At 41.6% G+C, this 20213-nt stretch overlaps 1 protein-coding gene across 6 annotated transcripts in view; it reads left to right on the top strand.

Annotated features, from left to right (window-relative positions):
- The window catches only part of DACH2 (dachshund family transcription factor 2), an 865718-nt gene that overhangs the window by 682885 nt on the left and 162620 nt on the right, over nucleotides 1–20213 (top strand). For all 6 annotated transcript variants that reach the window (XM_078688462.1, XM_078688463.1, XM_078688464.1 and 3 more), the window contains one exon: nucleotides 12936–13071. In XM_078688462.1, the coding sequence (XP_078544588.1) occupies nucleotides 12936–13071 (136 nt within the window). The remainder of the gene's footprint in view (nucleotides 1–12935; nucleotides 13072–20213) is intronic.

The raw sequence follows: 20213 nt of genomic DNA, 5'->3' as shown, positions 1-20213 counted from the left end.
TGTTTTGCCTCTTCGTCAACGGGGTAATCGCACACCTAAATGCCACTGATTATACCGACGCCCCCAAATTGAATGGCAGCAGGGTGCCCGCAATCATGTTTGCGGACGACACCCTGCTGCTATCCAAAACCCCAATGGGGATACAGAGGATCCTTGATTCTTTTGTAGCCTTCTGCACTGACAGGGGGCTAGAAATCAATGCGACAAAAACCAAATTCATGGTTTTGAATCCGAGTCAAAAATTGCGGCTAAATCCGCAATTGGGAGCTGTACGACTTGAGAGAGTTTCCACCTTTGAATATCTTGGAGTGACTCTTAACAAAACCATGTCTTGGGGATCCCATCAGACTAGGGCAAACCTCAAGCTTACACAAACAACCGGGGGTATTGCCCGGTTGATGACTGGTTCATCATATCGTCCATTGGGGGCACAATTCAGATATATAAGACCCAGGCTAGGGGAGCGATTATGTATGGGGCGGAACTGTGGGGTCATATCCCTTGCCGGAATCTGTCATTAACGGAGAATAAGTTCATAAGACGGATAGCCGCACTACCGCCCAGCACCCCGCTCCTCCCCCTGAGGCTTGATTTGGGCCTACGACCTCTAGCCGATGAAATAAGTTCGAGACCCATAGCTTTCTGGCGTAGGCTGTGGAGCAGTAGCGATCTTGCAGAATATAGGGCGGAATTGGCCGAATTTCTGAACCATCCAAAAGCGCTTGACATCCCCTGGGTCAAAAGCATCCAAGCAACTTGTATGGAACTAGGGCTCCCTGAACTATGGACAGATCCGGCGAATGCAGTATTAAACATCTCCAAAAGGTCCCTGGCCAACACATATCATGAACAAAAATTAGCCAGGGCCCGAGTAATACAGGCAGAAGGGTCCTTATCTTCTGTGTTTTTGCAATCCAAGGACCTATATAGGTTTGAGAAGGTATTGGATCCTATCTCCCCTGTATTTGCCAGGAAGCTGTTTCTCCAATGGAGATACGGCACACTGCCCTTTCGCTCTTTTACAAGTACTTGGGCTTCTTGCTCCACTACAAAGCAGTGTCCGGCCTGTGATGCTATGGAGGAAACCGACCTACATGTGGCTTTTTTCTGCCCAGCCTACAAGGCAGCTAGAAAATACTGGCTCCTCCCACTGATAAGGAATATGGGCTGTAGGGAATATGCACCAATGTATAGGATTTTAAAATCTGACGTCTCTGGCCCAACTGTTTTTGCACTAACAAAATTTTTTACTAAGGTTTGGTACACGCGCAATCGCATTTTAAAGATGTTGGGTCCTTCTTAAAATTTCAGATGTACTGTTTTTTAAAGTATTCTCGTATATACATTCCAATGGTTTTATCCCTGTATGAATTGATTTATTTGTGATGTATATGTGTATTGTTTATCTTTTATGGCCAAATGGCCGAAATAAAGATTGGAAATTGAAATTGACATAACAAAGCAAAGCTGAACTCTAGCATTGAAATATCACATAGCCAGAATGTCACAAATTTAGCTTAAGGCCATATAGGAAATGATTGCGTGTAAGTGCGAGAACACATCATTTCAGATTTAAATATAAGAGCATATACTTGACTTTTTAATGCTACATTTAAACAATATATCCATCACAGCAGTCTCCATGCAGTGTTGTAGGCTGAGGCTTGAGTGAGTCATCTGTGAGGGCATGAGGTTCCAAGTAATTATGCAGTTTATAAGTAACCATTGGTCATATGTACAAAATTTCCATTTTGCATCTCCTAAATAGCGAATCCCAAGAACTCGCTATTTAGGAAATGCAAAATGGAATGTACAAAAATAGAGATTTCCTAAGAGAAATTTCTACAGAGAAGACATCCCTATTTGGAAATTGCTATTAAAGAAATGCTAAACCATTTCTTCCTATTGGCGGGCCCATAGTTGCCAATGGTATTGCATTTCCGAATTTGCGATTTCCTAATAGGAAAGTGCAAAATCGGAAATGCAAAACCAAGGCTGTCTATGTGCTTAAAGCCACCCTTATTGCACCCCAAAAAAGTGGTGCACATGTAAAGTGCACAAAGCCCTAGGGGCATGCGCATGCTTCATGGCACATAAAAAAAAGGAATTTTTTAAATTACACCTGATTACTATTGACTTGGAGTCAACGGTAATAGCATTTTTGCTATATGCCCATTTCGTATTTAGAATTTTTTTTGTACATGTGCTTAGGAAATCACAACTGGGAATCACAAGATGCGATTTCTAATGGGTAGAAATCGCATATTGGGATTCCCTTTCTACCTTTGTACACATTGAAAGGCAATTTAGCATTTCTTAACGGACCGTAATTGCGATTCGGTCCATTAAGAAATGTTAAATGGTTTCGTAGATATTGTCTACAAATGAGTTTTTCAACATATGAGGAATCCATTGTCCCTCTATACTGTTTGTATTTTTACTCATGCATCTCTTCCCCAGCGGCCCCAGAGGAAACAAGGAGCGACAGATATTTTCCAGGTCATGCTGCATCACACCAGGAAGGGGTACTACGCTGCATAAAGGATGAGATATGTGGGAAGGTGTTTTCACTTTCACTGTGCTGGTGCCCACCATGAACTGGAGCCTGCATTGCTCCTTGGTCTGCTGTGAATCCTTTACTAACAGATACTATGCATAGAGGAGTTCATGCACTCTCTCTACTCTTTGAGAGGACACTGGCACCTGCCCATAATTACTAACATTGAGCAGACATCTATCAAATAGTGGTGCCAGGGCAGCAATAGGAATAACTCTCAATGGTAGTTGATAACCATGGACAATTTTGGCTACACCACTGTATTTGATGTCTCCCCCCCTTGTCATTTGATAGATTGATCCGAAGCGTGAGATAGCTGTGACAATAACTTGTGATGTCTGCACCATTGGCATATGATGACTGTATGGCTGTAGAATGAAATATTTAGCTTGAAATATCGTGCTACTTTAATATTGTATAAACGGGTAAAAAGCACCTTCAAGGGATTTATTTAGAATACTCTGTTCTATTGCTTTTGATATATATTTTTAACTGCAAGAATTATTGATAAACTCACCAGAGAGATATTATTCAAATGTCTTTTATCTAAGAAACATTTTTGTTCCTTGTGAGGACATAAGAACCAATGAACCAATCACAAAACAATAAATATTAAAAACACGGGTATATATAGAAAAAAGTTTTATCTTTTGAAATTTATCAAGGGTTCTACACAGTTATAAAAGCAATGTAACAAGAGGAAAATAAATACAATTGTATAATCCTTCAATGTCACTATTGTTGACACTTCTTCTCATTGTACATTATTTTCCAGAAGAGAGTGTAAGGGTCGACGTTTCGGTGTCTATGCATTTGTCCATGAGACCATCTTCAGCACTATCATATATTTAACAGTTGACCCCTAGTAAAAGAATGAAATAAATAATAATTACCATGCATGAATTTAAACTATACATTTCATAATTTCAGAAAATAATTGATACACCCGTGCAAAATAATGATAATTTCTCAATCAACAAAATTTCACATCAATGAATTTAAGAATATCTCAAGATGTATAATTTATGCAACATCCTTAGAACTCATGAAGAGATTTCAATCCACAAGAGCACAGACATTGATTTTAATGTGTCTGATTTTATCAAAACCATGATTTTCAAGGTTCTTTTCTAATTAGGCACCATAGTTTAATCTAGAACCAAACATCATGGTATTGCATACAAATTATTTTGAGATTGATTTGTACATGAAACAAAGAGAATATATTATTAAAAGCCATCTTATCTTATAATTCATCAACTACAAATTCAAACAGCCACATCATATATTTCTAAAGTCTTTTATAAAAGAGTTATGTTGTGGAGCCAGAGCAATGGTGAATACACATCTCACTACCATCTTAAAATGCCTTGCCATTATTTCGGATTACTTAGAAAACCTATTTCTTAATTTGACCAAGCCCTCAAGGGTAGATTGGGTTTCTCATTACATTCAATACTTTAATATTGTAGCCAAAATATTGAGGACAAACGTATCGACAGGTAGATGCCGATGGAGGTATAGATTTACTTTACTTAACTCCACATCTGTGTACCATGGTACATAGATGTGAAGTAAGGCATAGAAAATGTATACATACATATCTGTTGATATGTTATTCTTATATATTATGGCTGCTATACTAAAGTAGCACAATATTCCATACTTGCTATCCCATACCCACACCTAACTTTATGCCTAGCATGGAATGGCGATACCCCTGGCAATTGGTGGTTGCACCTCTGGCCATCATATTTTTGTTGGCAAAAACACAGTGGGCCAGATGCAGAACCGTTTTTTTTGCGTTGCAAATGGGAAATTGGGCAGTTTGCGATGGCAAAAAATAGAGGTGGTATGTACAAGCGCTATTTTGCGAGTCAGTGACTCACAAAATAGCCTTTGTGAGTCACTATTAGGAAGGGGGTGCCAAGGGCATCCCTTCCTAATAGCGAGTCAAAATGGTAGGTACCATTGTTTTGCAACCGCCTTTACGGTAACACAAAAAAAAGCAGTTTACCACCTACTTCAAGTAGGTGGTAAGCCACTCGCAAATGGTAAGGGGTCCCAAGGGACACCTTCCCCTTTGTGAATGTATGTGAAAATATTTTTTAGGAGCAGGCAGTGGTTCCACAGACCTCTGCCTACTCTTGAAAAATGAAACAGAAACATTTCATTTTTCTTTTTTAAGTGCATCCCATTTTCCTTTAAGGAAAATGGGCTGCATAAAAAAAACTGCTTTATTTCAAGACCAGTCACAGACATGGTCGTCTGCTGACCCCAGCAGGGCACCATCCCTGGGAGTGCTAGTCATTCCAAATGAGATGTGCCTCATTAATATTAATGAGCAGTTAATTTGTGACCCCATTTGGAATTGCACACAGTATCTCGGACATTGTTGAACATTCCATTTTGCGGTTCGCGGATTGCGAGTCACAAAACGTTTCAATTTGCGACTCGCAAAAAGGAAGGATTTTACATCTGGCCCAGTATGTGTTGCCTCCTGCAATGCATTGCATGAACCCGCTTGTGAGTTTGCTGTTGCATTTACATATAATTACATTATATGTCAGCATCTCTTGCAATAACTTCATGGCAGTATCTCAGGCATATCATATTTATGCTTTTATTTTATGGCTAAACCCCCTGGCATTTGGTAACGTCACCACTGGTACACAGTGGCACCATCTTTGGAATATCATGTCTATCTTACTTGATATGATGACAGCACACACTTGGTGTGCTACAGAAGCATACCATAGGATGTGTGCATTTCTTGCTAATGATAGTGGTACGTATGGTATGCAAAGTTAGATCTTTAGCATATAACAATAGTACCCCTGGTACATGAGGGTAGTACAGTAATATTTTGTACAATTACGAGGCATATTCTGTACCTTCAGTACCCTAGCTTATGTTGGAAATAACTTGCTTAATATACGTATGGTAACTAAAACAGCCTGTCACCTGCATCAGTGGTAATTTGTACATTTCAGCTGTAACTTTTCTCCTCGTTTTCTTATTTATTTAACACGTGTTGCAGGATGTTTTAGCCTCTTCAGTGATGTTGCTTACTTTGTCATCCGTCAGATGCTGTGTGAAGTTACTTCCTCGTATGTCACTACATGCACTATCATTATTTCTCAACTCAGGATATGCGACTTTTCTACCTCTCTGGTTTTTATTACATTAGGCCAATGCTTCCATTCCATTCCTTATGCACACTTTGTGACAAAGGCCACATGTTTTCAGAATGAATGAATCACATTCAGTAGCCCCTTCGTCCTAGAATCATGTTGCCTTTTCTAAACCCAGGTTCACCACATTGGGGACCACATCCTTGTCTCTTAGGTAGACGATAGGTCTTGATGAACTTCAACGTGGCCCCATCCTTTTCTCTAATTGGACCAAAGACCTGTCTCCCACTTCATAGAATCATTTCAATTATCTCTTATCTACGCTACCATGGATCATGTATTCATGTGAGTTCATCATAGGCTTCACATCTTTCATGCTTTCAGATATGTTTCTAATATTGTTTACACCTTAAAAGTCGGTTTTGTTTTAAGGGTGAATGATTTTCAGCTTCATCCCCACTTGAGAATGTGTAACTTCATCTGCTTTATTGCAGGCCCCCTTCACTCATGTTTACTGCAAGGAATGTAAGTGGGTTACTTGTGGGAAGTAAGGGTTCATAAGCAAATGTATGCACTAGAGCCTGGGGTTTCCAGTTCACCTACAGCACTCTTAATCAATTAAGAGGTTTATAAGATTTGTAATTCGACTAATTTATTTAAAAATATTAGGTTTCCTAGATAATTAAATCCCCAGATGACCCACACTGCAAAACATTATGGGCAGATTAGGGAAAGTGCAGTGAATCTGCCTTAAAACATACGGGTAAAGATGATGTTTACGATGAACTGCTAAGAAAAATGCATAGTTAGACAGTGGCGGCTGAATAGATCTCTTAAGAAAGAGCTAATATTAAGAAAAACAAATAATATTGTCAATTTGCATTAAAATAATAGTCCAGTGCTATAATATATGTTATCAGTTATGCATGTGTGCTACTTTTTACCCTTGGTTCTACTGTTCATATTTTAAAAGAACATTGGCCCTGTTAGCGTCATTACAACCATGTTATTCATGAACCAGCTTCTGGAATGGGAGTGGAATGTCTGCGATATGATTCATATTGATGTGCTCATGGATAGCGTGTTCGTTGTTAAAATCTTTGTTGAGCATGTAAAATGATTTATGCACAAACTAATATTTTATATATGTCAAGTAAAAGCAATCTTTTTTCTCCGTTTTGCTTAGGTATAAAAATGTATTTGTAAAATTTCTGAAAATATAATTTTTCTAAATTCTGTGTTACGGGGACAGCAAAATAATAGTGCAAAACTGCTTCACTCAATTTTATCCATTTGCAAAAAGTGTCTGAAAATCGCACCAGGAAGTTCAGGGTTGCAGGAGTAGGAATGGAAATTTTATTGTGACAAATTTCCTATACTCATTTTAGAGTTTGCCTACAGAAAACTTTTGCTGTCTATTGTGAGCACTCTTCTGAGCAATACATAGCCAGTACATATTATGCACGGTTACGCTGTGCCATTGTCTTTACATTAAGGCTCTGGTGATATGTGAAAGCAGTTCTTAGTGCAAATACAATGGCTCTGATATGTTAGTAGCTGAAGCTGCATTTCAGTCTCGGAAGAGGCGACACGCCTGAGACTCACATCCCTGATAGCTCCACTTGACCAGCCCTCGCCCATTAAAGGCAGCTTTTCCCCGGTAACTTTATACAGTGCTCTGAACACTGTGCAAGTCAGATCAGTGGACTTTGTCAATGCTTGTTGGACAAAGCTCCTAAATTGCTAAGGCCCAGTTTGTGTTCCTGTCTCTCAGCAGCACGAGGTGCAGTGAGAGCAAATTATGGGCCAGGAGTACTAAATTTCATCAGGTGAGTTCATTTGCCATTGTTTGTTATTTTATTTACACAACTTGCCTGAGGTAAAGCTTTAATGCAACCTATAAAGATTGTGTCTTATACCAATTCTTTTTCAACTCGAGGATACCTTTTTATGAAACTCCGAGCCCTTTACATTGTAACAATATGGGTAAAACAAGGCTGAACTAGAAAAGGAATGCCTGACCTCTTCCAAATCACTCTCCTTTTAAATTCATGATTAACTTCCAGTTAATGATTACTTGTTATGCTTTTGAAACAAACATCATTAAACTGTCCTTTGCTTTGATTGGTTCTCTTTCTACAAACAGTTTGCCTGCTGGGTTTCCTGGTTAGTCAACGAGATAGGGATTCAGATAATGCAATTTGCATACTGTGATTTTATTTATGGGAATGTTCCAGTTTTATATTTTAGTGATGCTCAGTGATTAAATCTCTCTATTGGCTGTATCGGTATGTACTTGCATTTTGAAAATAATTCCCTATTCTCTTTATAAATGTGCACTTGCAGTAAATAGTTTAGTTATACTTAGGCCAATGTAGGATTTGATGCAGTGTTAAATGATTTCGGCGAAACTATTATTTAATGCTTTCCCTATTCACTCCATGTCTTCTCTATTGATACAACAGCTGTGCTAGTTCCCATGCATTCTGACGCTACTTTTTGGGGCTCTGGCACTTTGACTGAATAAAGTGGATACACACTATGGCCTAGATTTATCAAGGGGTTGTGTTGCATCACGTAAGGCAACACAGGGTAACCAATCTCTTAAGTCAGATTAACTATGCTATACAGAGGCACCTGGCTCGACGTGACTTACTAAATTCCTGAGTAGTGCAAAGCAGCACAAGTTGCTGCCTTGCTTTTTACTCTGCATTGGGAAGGTATTCCATGGGTGGAACGTGGGTGTTCTAATGGTTCTTATGGTTTTTGGTACATTCCTAGATTTACTAAGACTGGTAATCCTGGGAATGTGTCATAATGCTATGCCTTCCCAGGGGAGGCGTAACGAGGAGAAATATATTAATTTCTCCTTGTTACTTTCTCTTTCTAAATGTGCTCCATTTTGCAGCACATATTGAAAGGGGAAAATGCCTATGGGGATTGATTTTGTGCAGGAAGGTGTCCCTTCTTGGGACGGGTCTGGTGGCTCAGTGGACTAATGCGTCCAGTGTAGGGGCCTGTGTTCGACCTCATAGTCACAGGTTCAAATTCCTGCGGGTCCACTCAGCCTTTCTTCCATCTGAGGTCGAAAAAATGAGCACCATTGAGTTGGGTAACAAACATCTGTTATTCCGCACCAAGATACCCGTAGTGGTGAACGTGCGCTTACAAATACACATGTTATGCTATGCTCTTGCTCAAAAATAATCCTGGCTGTATACCAGGCTCTCGCCCCATGACACCAGTTCTGAGAGAAAACAGGATGCTCCATATGTTCATAATTATGCCACATTCCTACTCTTTCCATTGGTGCAGCACAAGGTAGCAAGTTGTCTTGCTGCATTGCATTGCACAACAAGTTGATACATCTGGGCCTATGTTGCTTTATCTGTAGATCATCTACAAGATGGTGACACCTTCCAATCAGTATTGACATGAGTTTGATGGTATAGGTGACTTGGAAGCAAAGGCTTATTTTGCCTTGATCAACACATATCCACAGACAAAGTTCTCTCTAGCTCTACTTGAAAATGTGTGAATATTGATGAGTCTGAGATACCATGATGCATCCAAGCCCCAGATTTTGGGATAACATTAGACATATACTTGACTGGAATATAACATGGAATGTATGCTATTATTTGACGCGTGAAACTTGAAATGTTAACAGGGAGCCGGCTAGCAAGATTGATGATTAGTGCTTGAAGATGGAGAAACTAGGAGCCTGTTGAGCCACCCAGATCTCTCCGAGACTAATAGGAGGTGCTGTTTAGCCATGTGGATGGAGCGCAGATCAATAGTCCCCAGAAGACTAAAAAAAACAGTACATAGATCTGCTAGAGTACAAAAATGAGTACCACTGCCACTGATTTCACAATAGAGAGTGATGTTATAGAAGTCAGCTAATGAGAGGCAGACAAACTGGCGCTCTGCTGTGTTAGAGGAATGATGCAATATAATGGAGTCGTTTGCTTTCCCTGTCGTTATTGAACCTCTACTGTCTTTATCGGATGTTTTACTTGTAAAATAGTTCGATCACAGCTTACACACTGCTGTGGCCGAAGAACTGATTGGCTGTTTAAGTGCTTTGTAGGTAAAGAAAGCAAAAAATATATGGTTTGAATGACACGAATTTTGTCATTCATGCAACATTTCATTATATTTGCTATAGCAAAAGACTAAAAGGTTTCAGAATTTAAAGAATAATAAAAACAAGAAATATTTAAACAGAATTATTTAATGTTACATATAAAGGTTCAATCCAACACATTTAGCAGCAGTATTTACAATTCACTGAGCCAAGTGGAAGTCTGTCATCCTTGTTAAAAGAAAAGTTGATCAAATCTGGTCCAAGTACTTATAATCGATAAATATGATTTTCAGAGCAGTCTTTCCAGTATTCTACATAACCGCAATAATGGCTTCAGTAATGGCTCTCTTCTTCTGGGCACCGGATTACAGAACAGTGCCTACAGACATTAGCTCTGTTGAGCACGCCCATTGGATGTTCCCATCTTAGACCCAGACACCAATTAGCAAAGCAAAATGTGTTCTCTAAATTGCCTACAGAGGGAGAAAGTGATTTTCAATAGGGGCCTTTTCCAGCTTGCCTACAATTGTAATATGGACCGAGTGCATTTGCAAAAAGAGTCACTAATTTTCATGGAGCCACGCCCCATTTAATTGAGGGAACATCTATTTTACATTGAATGAGGTAAAACGTGTATCTGCCCAATAGATATTACAGATACTAGATTCTGCGGTCCTTTCTGTAATATAAAGGTGCCAGGGGAGAATTGAAATTAGACCGAAGCGTCCATTCTGCTCTATTACACAATGGCAATATGGCCTCAGGTGTCTCTAGTAGCTCCTATTTCCTAATTGTATTCTTACATTCTTCCCACTAAATTACAGACCAAGATGAAAAAGATGTATATGCTATTGAATATTTAGGACCTAGATCCGAACTTGGATCTGAAATTGCCTTATTGATCAAAGGACCTTCAGAATGAGGCAACACCATTCTGTACGCTAGCTTCCCACAGGAGCGTGATTCTCAACCCATGCCTCAGACTGGCTCAATAGTAAAAAGGGGCAATGAAATATCAGTCATCGATATCTATAATGGTATTATAGAGGTGTTGTTAAATGGGTCTCAATAAGTATAACGATATTCTAGTGGCTTTGTTGAATGGGCACCTTTGCATGTGTTGCAACAATCACCACGCTCAATTTATGTTCCAGGTTTATTAATACAGGTGGACAGGTGGCTGAGTGGTCTGCACATGTTGGGAATATATTATTAAATCTCCTGGAAGCATTGGCTGCAGTAGACCATTAAGCATTGTTAGATTGCTGAATGAGTATTATTTCTATTGGGGATTTGGTTAGGCAGAGTCAATGTTTCTAAACTAAAACACAAAAGAGAGAAAAACATATTTTAAGTTTATTCATGTTTTTAAAATTTTCAAAATGTACAACTTCAAAAATGTATATTATAGTTTTCATTTCCCATTAACAAAAATGTGTAATTAGAGCCACACTACATTTTCCCCAACTACAGTAGTGAGCCCCCTTCCAATCGCCCCCATCTCACCTCAACCAACCTCTCTCTCTCTCTCTCTATGAGACCATCTAGTTTCTATTTGAGAACTTTTTCTTGCAATGTGGAGGGCCTGCAGATCACCAAAGGCCCCCAAAGTTTGAGAGATTTCTAATCCTTCTTCTTTGTTATTCTTTCCTTACATTATTTTCTATCTCTCGGGACCATATCTTTGGCCACTAAGTCTCCTTATTAGTAAATGCTATTTTACACCATTTTCTCATAGTGATATGAGCTTGCATTTTCTAGAGTATAGGTGATGGATGGTTCTGATAGGATGTTCAACAATACCACCTCTGACAATGTTCCTAGCTGCCGCCCGTGACCTCCATGGCCATGTTTAAGATGATGTCCAAAAAAGTTTCAACCTTCGGGCAAATCCATAATACGTGTTTTATATGTGCCATGCTCCCAAAGCCCCTTTTTTATGCAATTAGACATTTTGGATTGATCATACAAAGTTATGCTCTTGCCAAATGCAACTTATTTGCTATTTTGTAGATGGTTTCACTAGCTCATGTGTGGCTAGCAAATTAGGTGTTTCACTAAAAAGTGTCCTTTCATTAGTCTGTGTGTAGTTGTATATCTAAATCTTTTCCAAAGCCAGTTGGAACCATGCCATGAATGCCTGTATCCAGTGTTCTGTAGAGTTTTGCTATTGCATGAGTGGATGTGCGCTAAACTTTTCTTTTCTGGTTAAAGCCCTAGTCACTGTGGATCCCACTTAAGGTTGGAGTACCCAGTGCCAGACCTGAGTATATCTAAATTGCTCTTTTTCTGACAATTTAATTTTATGTTTGGTATCTTTCAATTCTCCTTTGTCAAATATATCTCCTAGCCTGAAGTAGCCCTACATCCACACTCTCTCTTTATTGTTGCCATAAAATCTGAGTCCTGCGACAGTGGTGCGAAGGGTGATAAATACGTTGATATCTTGGCACGTTTCCCCAATTTGTCTCATGTCTTCACGCTCATGCTGAGGAGTAGTTATCTTATGGAAACTCTACCGTCCAAAGCCACACTGGTAGGGCATTCATACAGTGCTCTAGGAAGTACTGTCATTGGAATTCCTGCAGTTAGGCCCATTGATGACACCACGGGCAAGTGTCAATTCTGAAGTAAAGCTTTTGTCTACAAAGTGATGTAAACTTTTTTTAGCATGGTTGTCTCCAAGGCGGTTGCTATGTCTTTGGTCAAATATTGAATGTGTGATGCAGAACCATTTAAATGGGGTTATGCATTGAGAAATTTTTTTCAAGTGATACCAAAAGACTCACCGATTTCATAGCGTTAATGCTGGAGACTGACAACCCCTTAAAGAGATCTAATTTCCAGAAAAGGCTTTCAGTTGAAGCCCATTATCCCTTGGGCTCTTAATGATAATCTCTCACCCAATAAATCTTTTGGCTATCACAATCAACATTTTTTCATTTCCTGTAGGTTGGTTGCTCCGTATTTAGGGTGCATGGAGCCCTATGTGTTAGGTATTAAATTCCCTGCATTATAGCTTCAAAAGAAGTAGTATTATTGGCTACAAGATATATACTGATACTACTTCCATTAAATAATTCTGTAATCAGTGCATATGTTCAATTTGGGGAAGAAATCTAACCATATGTTTTCTTGTTTTTTTTATTTTCAGGAAAGAATTCATGACAGTCCTTCTCCGACTCCATCTATGGAAGACAATCAGAGGCCAGGAAGCCATGGCTCTTCTCATCAGAGTAGTAGTGTATCCAGTTCTCCCTCCCAACTCGACAACATACAGGACAGAATTGGTTGGTACTTTTTCCTTCACTACCTTGGAAACCTGTATATCATGTAGGAAGGTACGCCTATCATTTGATAGGAATAGGAATGCATGGAAGGTTTGAATCTGATGGCCTGATTTAAAATGTGATAGACACAGTACTCTGTCACAAAAGCAACTGAGTACCCTGCACACCAAACTGTCGGTCCACGTCCTTCATTTAGAGGCAGGCATAGTGTAAAGTTTCCATTAGAGGAGCCCCTGTTTGCTCCATAGACAGAAAACATACTATTATGGCCCGACAGAGTATGGCCATCAGATTAGGGGCAGACAGAGTAATTGTCTGCTCTATTTACAGCATACAGTGTATTGTTTTTTTTCTTTCCCTCATAGCCAGGAAAACTTTGAAAGTGTGGGACAGCTAAAAAAAATAACAATCCCCAGACAATGTGAGAAAGATCATTACTTTTTGGGTTTTCAGAAACAAATTCCTGCTCTGGGAATTTGTTTCTGAAAAACAATTTTGTTTTTAAAGTTTGGTGGACAGCCATCAAAACTGACAGCTGCCATCCACCAAACGTTTTAGGTTGAAGGGAACCACCATGATGGTGCCTGCAAGTCTGGGGGTGATTTCTAGATCTGGCATATAGTTGTCTGTCAGGCTGGTGGAGTGATTGTCCTTTGTCACCCTGATGGACTGTACTTTGTTCGCCAAAGTCGAAATTGGCCCCTAAGCCGTACAATTACTCAGTAAATGATTAACATATTTAGGGTCTGTATTAGAGTTTGGTGGACAGGTTATTCCATCACAAACATAGCTGGCATACTATCTACCTTATTACACACTCATTGTATCCTATGACATTTGTAATAAGGTGGATGGGAAATCTGTTAATTTAATATCGGTCTGTCAAATTCTAAATCAGGTCCTTAATTATTAGCAGTGCTCTGTATAAATGATAAAACATAGACACTGCTGAAAACAACCTTTCAATACATTTTGATTATACTGTGGTATACATTTATAATATACATGATTTATTTAAATAAAAGGAAATGGCTCTATGTAATGTGTCATGGTTCTAGAAGACAATTATCCCTCATATGCACAAGCATGTATTGCGGAAGCTCCATCCTTTTGATGTCCATAGTCTTCCAGCAGATCTACATGCAGCACGATATTAAGAACAGGTTCACCAGAAGGAATCATGTGGTACTTAGAGTTGAAGCACATACCCTCCAGTACAATATTTTGTTTGGTTTAGTGTAAAGGAGCCTTTTATGCAAACCCCAGCTTTGTGCCAATGATCACATTTACAGAACCAGATATATTAAAAATAGAAATATTTAACTGGATTGCAAGAAAGAGATTTTAGAGTGGGCTCTTGCTACTGAGATCTTTTGTAGCATCACATTACTTTTATAAATGAAGTTCTCTTTATACACAGTGCGATCAATTATGCAGTCAGTTGACATTTCTGATTAAAGCTTGTGCGCCAAAATGGCTTCTTCGCTTGCGTTTAGTTACAGGAAAATTACAATATTTTCAAAGATCTGCCATGCTGCCTATAAGTTTACTCATGCCAGTTGCATATCTTCTATACTTAACTCTACTGGCAGAGCTTTGTGAGGCAATGCTGTTTGAAAAAGAGCCTCTTTTTACGTGCTTAATTTGTGTCGGTCATTACAGGTGCTTGGCACAAGCACTCACTTTTGGGGCCCAGAGCAATTTTTGTAGGTCTTGCACTGTAATGTGAGTCCTATTGTTCCCTATTCATTGGGCTTATAATCGACCCACAGAAGACTCTTTCCCCTGGCACACTGGGAACCGCCTGACCGCACCAACTGCTGCCCATCAACTGTTGTGGATTTCTAAGGACTGCTCGCCGCTCCCGCTGCGCGGGAGCCGCTTCGTCCGTGGGGGGAACAACAGACCCACCAACGCGGGAAACTGCCTGCCTGCCGAGGGAGATTAACATCAGTGGTGGAGGCTACAGGGGTAAGCGCGGCAGGGACTCACTATCCCAGGAGTCCCTGCTTGACCACGAGTCATCGGTCAGCGCCCCCCTGCGTGCCCCGCCCCCGCCGGCAAACCGCTAAGAGCGAAGCGGGAACAAGCATTTCTGAGACTCTTTCCCCTGGTGCACTGGGAACCGCCTGACCGCACCAACTGCTGCCCATCAACTGTTGTGGATTTCTAAGGACTGCTTGCCACTCCCGCTGCGCGGGAGCCGCTTCGTCCGTGGGGGGAACAACAGACCCACCAACGCGGGAAACTGCCTGCCTGCCGAGGGAGATTAACATCAGTGGAGGAGGCTACAGGGGTAAGCGCGGCAGGGACTCACTATCCCAGGAGTCCCTGCTTGACCACGAGTCATCGGTCAGCGCCCCCCTGCGTGCCCCGCCCCCGCCGGCAAACCGCTAAGAGCGAAGCGGGAACAAGCATTTCTGAGACTCTTTCCCCTGGCGCACTGGGAACCGCCTGACCGCACCAACTGCTGCCCATCAACTGTTGTGGATTTCTAAGGACTGCTCGCCGCTCCCGCTGCGCGGGACCCGCTTCGTCCGTGGGGGGAACAACAGACCCACCAACGCGGGAAACTGCCTGCCTGCCGAGGGAGATTAACATCAGTGGAGGAGGCTACAGGGGTAAGCGCGGCAGGGACTCACTATCCCAGGAGTCCCTGCTTGACCACGAGTCATCGGTCAGCGCCCCCCTGCGTGCCCCGCCCCTCGCCGCCACTCTACAAGAACAGAGGAGAGTCCGTCTTGCGGGACGCAAGCGGGATGCCGGGCTAAGCCCGGGCAAAGGGCGGGCCCTCTACGGCCCTCATCGGCCTGAGGAGGCCGGGCTGGGCCAGAGATTCTGGTTCCTGATCCCCGTAAGTTGCGCTCTATTTCTTTATTGTTCCCGTACTTTCATCTAACCTATGATGGCAACTGCTGCTACTAGTCCTGTTTCAGTGGGAGCAGATAAAAATGTGGCCATGGTAAACCGCACTTTGGATGATTACTTCTTGAAACCAGCCCCTGAGGGTAACAAGGAGCTGCTGTTAGCAGAGAGGAGGGCAGATCGTCGTCGTTCAATAGAACGCATAAAAAACAGAACTTTTTCGGAACCTATAATGTCCGTTACTTTGGATGACGATCTGACTATTAGCCCAGCAGACAACTCAACACTAACAGCCAGCGTGCCTTTGCTCCTTCAAGACTGTTTAGCCCCAGCAGTGTCACCAATTTTAAGTCAACAAGACTTATTACCTGTGCTGAATGTCCCCAATAACACTCCTAAGAACTTGATTTCACCTACAATCAGACCCGGCAAAGTTGTAAGAGGAAAATGTTTGCGGCCAGCGTCCCTCAAAATAATTGGGCCCCCACCGCCTAAAAGGAGACGGAAAACAACATCAGTAAATAAGCCCAAACTAAGCCACTCAGAGTTTGGCAATAAAGCGAAGATTGACTCTATAACGCCTCTGGGAGGCCCCGCCACTCAACAAGCAATAGTGGCCGTTTCTTCGCCCCCAATACCTTTACCTCAAGCAATCATAGAACCAGATACTGCCTATACTCAAATGGAAATAGACTTACAACCAGCCTCCTTTAAGTCTCTTTTGGACAATATCGAGTTGATTGTACGCACTTACACACTTGCATTGGCTGAAAGATTTAAAGGGTTGGAGTCAAGGTTGGGTAAAATAGAGGAGGACCTGACCAAGTTAGGGAATTCTGGCCAGCCAGAAGGGCCTACAAAAGCTCAACAACAAAAAGTTGTCTCAACAACGCACCCTCCCAATAAAAATGTTCCCGTCCCTATACCTCCAGTACATCTTAACGTCAACAGCCATGCGGCTGTAGCAACCCCAGCTGCCCCTAATAGGCCACATGCGGCCACGATAATACCTGACGGCATCAGCTCAAATAAATCTCTGCCAATAGAATCGTTATTGGGTCAGGGAAGATCAACTGTTGCAGCCACAGATGGTAACGCTGCCACTACAGTTAATGCCCCGATTAGAGAACCTAGCACCCTTCCGGATAGACACCCGAGATCCGTTGGGAATGTGATTAACCGAGGGAGAGGTGAACAAACTAGGATACCACCCATGGAGCTTCCACCAGAAGCGCTGCCGTATGTGGTTGTACTTACTGGGGTCCCAGAGTTGATGAAAGGAAAAAGAGAGGGATTTTTTCAATTGAAAAATAAAATAACGCACTGGCTTTCGCTGTACAGACCCAAACCCAACCTGGTTAATGGCGAAATAGTTCATGTCCGGCGCATGTCTTGGCTGGGGGGCAGAGTAAAGGATATAGGGGGAGATATTGTGGTCATAAACTTTAGGGATATAAAAGCAGTACAACATATACTGAACTGGCCTTTTGCCAACGAGAATAGCTGCATTGTACCACGTCCTTTGACGTACTTTTACCCCAGATCTGCTGTACTTCCCCCACAAAATCCAATTAACAGCACCTATTTTACCCCCCAGTCACTAATTTTGGAGTCCGCTTTGAACCCTGCATATATGCCTTATTTAGCTCCGCCACCTGCAATGCAGGGGTGGAATACGATACCATTAACCCATAAAATAGATGCAAAGGGTAGCATGTCACATTTGATGCCATTTACTCCTCTAGAGCTCTATAATAGATTTGAGGCCTTTAGTGGTCTTGAGGAATGCGACTGATGTTTAAAGTGTGTAGTGGGAGGTTGGGAGGGTGAAATTGTTTCCTGTGTCACAACGTCACAGGAAGAGAATGGTTCCAGCTGCGATGTAACAGAAACACATACTGCTGTAATATATGCTGATGTGAATGGTGGTTCACCTGCTGTTTTATCTACATTGCCTTTTAGGATCAACGCGGTGTCTTCACCATCTTTACCTGCTATTGTGTTTAATAATGGTGCTCTTGTAAGTGATGTTACTAAGGATATATGCACGAAAAATTGCCATGACGATCTTCCTAGCACATCATTTGTATTTTTGGACCTTTCACCCGTAGATACCAACTCCTCTGTCTTGTATGAGGTTCATGCTCTGACTCGAGAGTCGTTAGTATCGGCTGCAGCAAGCACTGTGGACACGGGGACCACACACCCTGAAATACCAACCTCAATTCCTGTACCATCTATTAGTGAAAGTCTCACATGTCCAGCATTAGCCGACTGCGTGAACTTAATTTCATGGAATATAGCTGGCTTGGCCGACAAGTTATGTGACCTAGCCTGGTTATCATTTATTAAAAATTTTTCCATTGTATGCCTTCAAGAGACGTGGTTGGAGGATAGAAACGTCCATATAGAAGGGTACTTAAGTTTCACCATTCCAGCGGTTGCCTCGACCAGGGGCAGAGCAAAGGGGGGATTGGCCACCTTTATAAATCTGGGATTGCTCTGCAATATCAGCATATACCATACTGATAATTTAAACATTCAGATGCTTGATTTAAAAAACGGCAAGAATGCCCTGACTCTGGTCAATTTCTATAATGCTAGTGGTTCTGGTGGCTGTGACATTATATCGCTCACAGACCTACTGAGAAAAAACACACACACTACATCCCGGAACCTGCTGATAGCAGGTGATTTCAATGTTCACCCTTGTGGTAACCCAGGCTCCACCTCAATGGGCTCCTTGGGATGTAATAGCGTCGAAGGCTTTCACTTTTCTCACACTAGGGGAGGTAAGAGCTTAAATGATCTTGTAAACGGGAATAATTTAACAGTAGCTATGTCTATGGTTCCTGATACTAAAATCTTTGATATTCCGACTTTTAAAGGACATGGTCAGGGATCCTTTATAGATCACATACTTCTATCCTCAGATCTTGTACAACGGGTCCTGCAATTTTCCATTCTCCTCAGTGTATACAGTGATCACAACCCCCTATCAATTGGTATGGGTGGGTTTTTGTTCACCAAACGAGCGCCTGGTATTGATCGAGGTACGCTGAGTTGTATAAATGGTAGACACCGTATCAAATGGACAATGATAAATCAAGATAGTTTATATTTTAATATAAACAGTGCATGTGAGGAGGAGCTGTTAGCATGCTCATCTCTTGATTCATCCCCTACGAATATTTTGTCCGGGTTTGCGGGTATGGCTTCTAAAATCGGTGAAATGCTGTCAGCGCCAATAAAGGGGCAAAGTAGAAAGCAGGCCAAATGGTTCGACCACAACTGCTCAAAGGCAAGTAGAGATCTGAAGAATGCTTTAAAAACTAAACCTAGACATCCGGACTTGATAAAAAGCCTGCGTGTGTCTTATAGGAAAGCACTAGCCGTAAGAAAAAAGGAAATTAAGGCTAACACTATAGAATCCCTCCTTGATCCTACAGTAATGGGGAATAGTAGTAAGTTTTGGCAAATTATCAACAAACCATTGTTTGATAACCCTAATGACACAGTTTTAGGTACATGCATTTCAGAAGGAGAGTGGGTGTCTCACTTCAGTACAATTTTTAAGAGTAATGAGCACAGGGCAGAAAATGCCTTTTTAATATCACCTGCAAACCAATTATGCTTTACAGTAAGTGAGGTTGTAAGGGGGATCCAGGGTCTAACTAGTAATAAGGCCCCGGGTCCGGATGGTTTACCACCGGACCTGTTTAAGTCTAGCACCTCTTTTTGGGCTCCCGTCCTCACGGCAGCAATAAATGCAGCTGCTATAACGGGGTGCCCAAAAACGTGGGGCCTATCGACCATAGTCCCCGTTTTTAAAAAGGGCGATCGCAGCAGTCCATTATGTTACAGGCCGATATCCTTAATAAATTCAGTAGTTAAAGTGGTAGGGGGGGTAATACTTAACAGGCTATCTACATGGGCAAAAGACAATAGCATCCTGTCTCCCATACAATATGGGTTCAGACCTGGCCATTCGACCATCACGCAATGTCTGAACCTATATTTGATTTTAAGTAAATATACCCTGGCTAGACAAGGTACTGTCTATATGGCATTTATGGACCTGTCGTCCGCCTTTGATTGTGTGGACAGAAGCTTATTATGGGCCACTTTGCTGAGAATGGGCGTGGAGAGGAATCTTGTCAACTTCCTAGCCGACTTGCACTCGGATACCAAAGCTAACGTCCGTTACACTCAAGACCTTAAAGTAACGGACGAATTTAGAATAAATCGGGGAGTGCGACAGGGCTGTATCCTGGCCC

This window comes from Lissotriton helveticus, chromosome 4_1 (genome assembly GCF_964261635.1).
Source record: "Lissotriton helveticus chromosome 4_1, aLisHel1.1, whole genome shotgun sequence".
NCBI lineage: Eukaryota > Metazoa > Chordata > Amphibia > Caudata > Salamandridae > Lissotriton > Lissotriton helveticus.
Note: the sequence above shows the minus strand (reverse complement) of the source record. Positions and strands in the feature narration are given on the sequence as shown.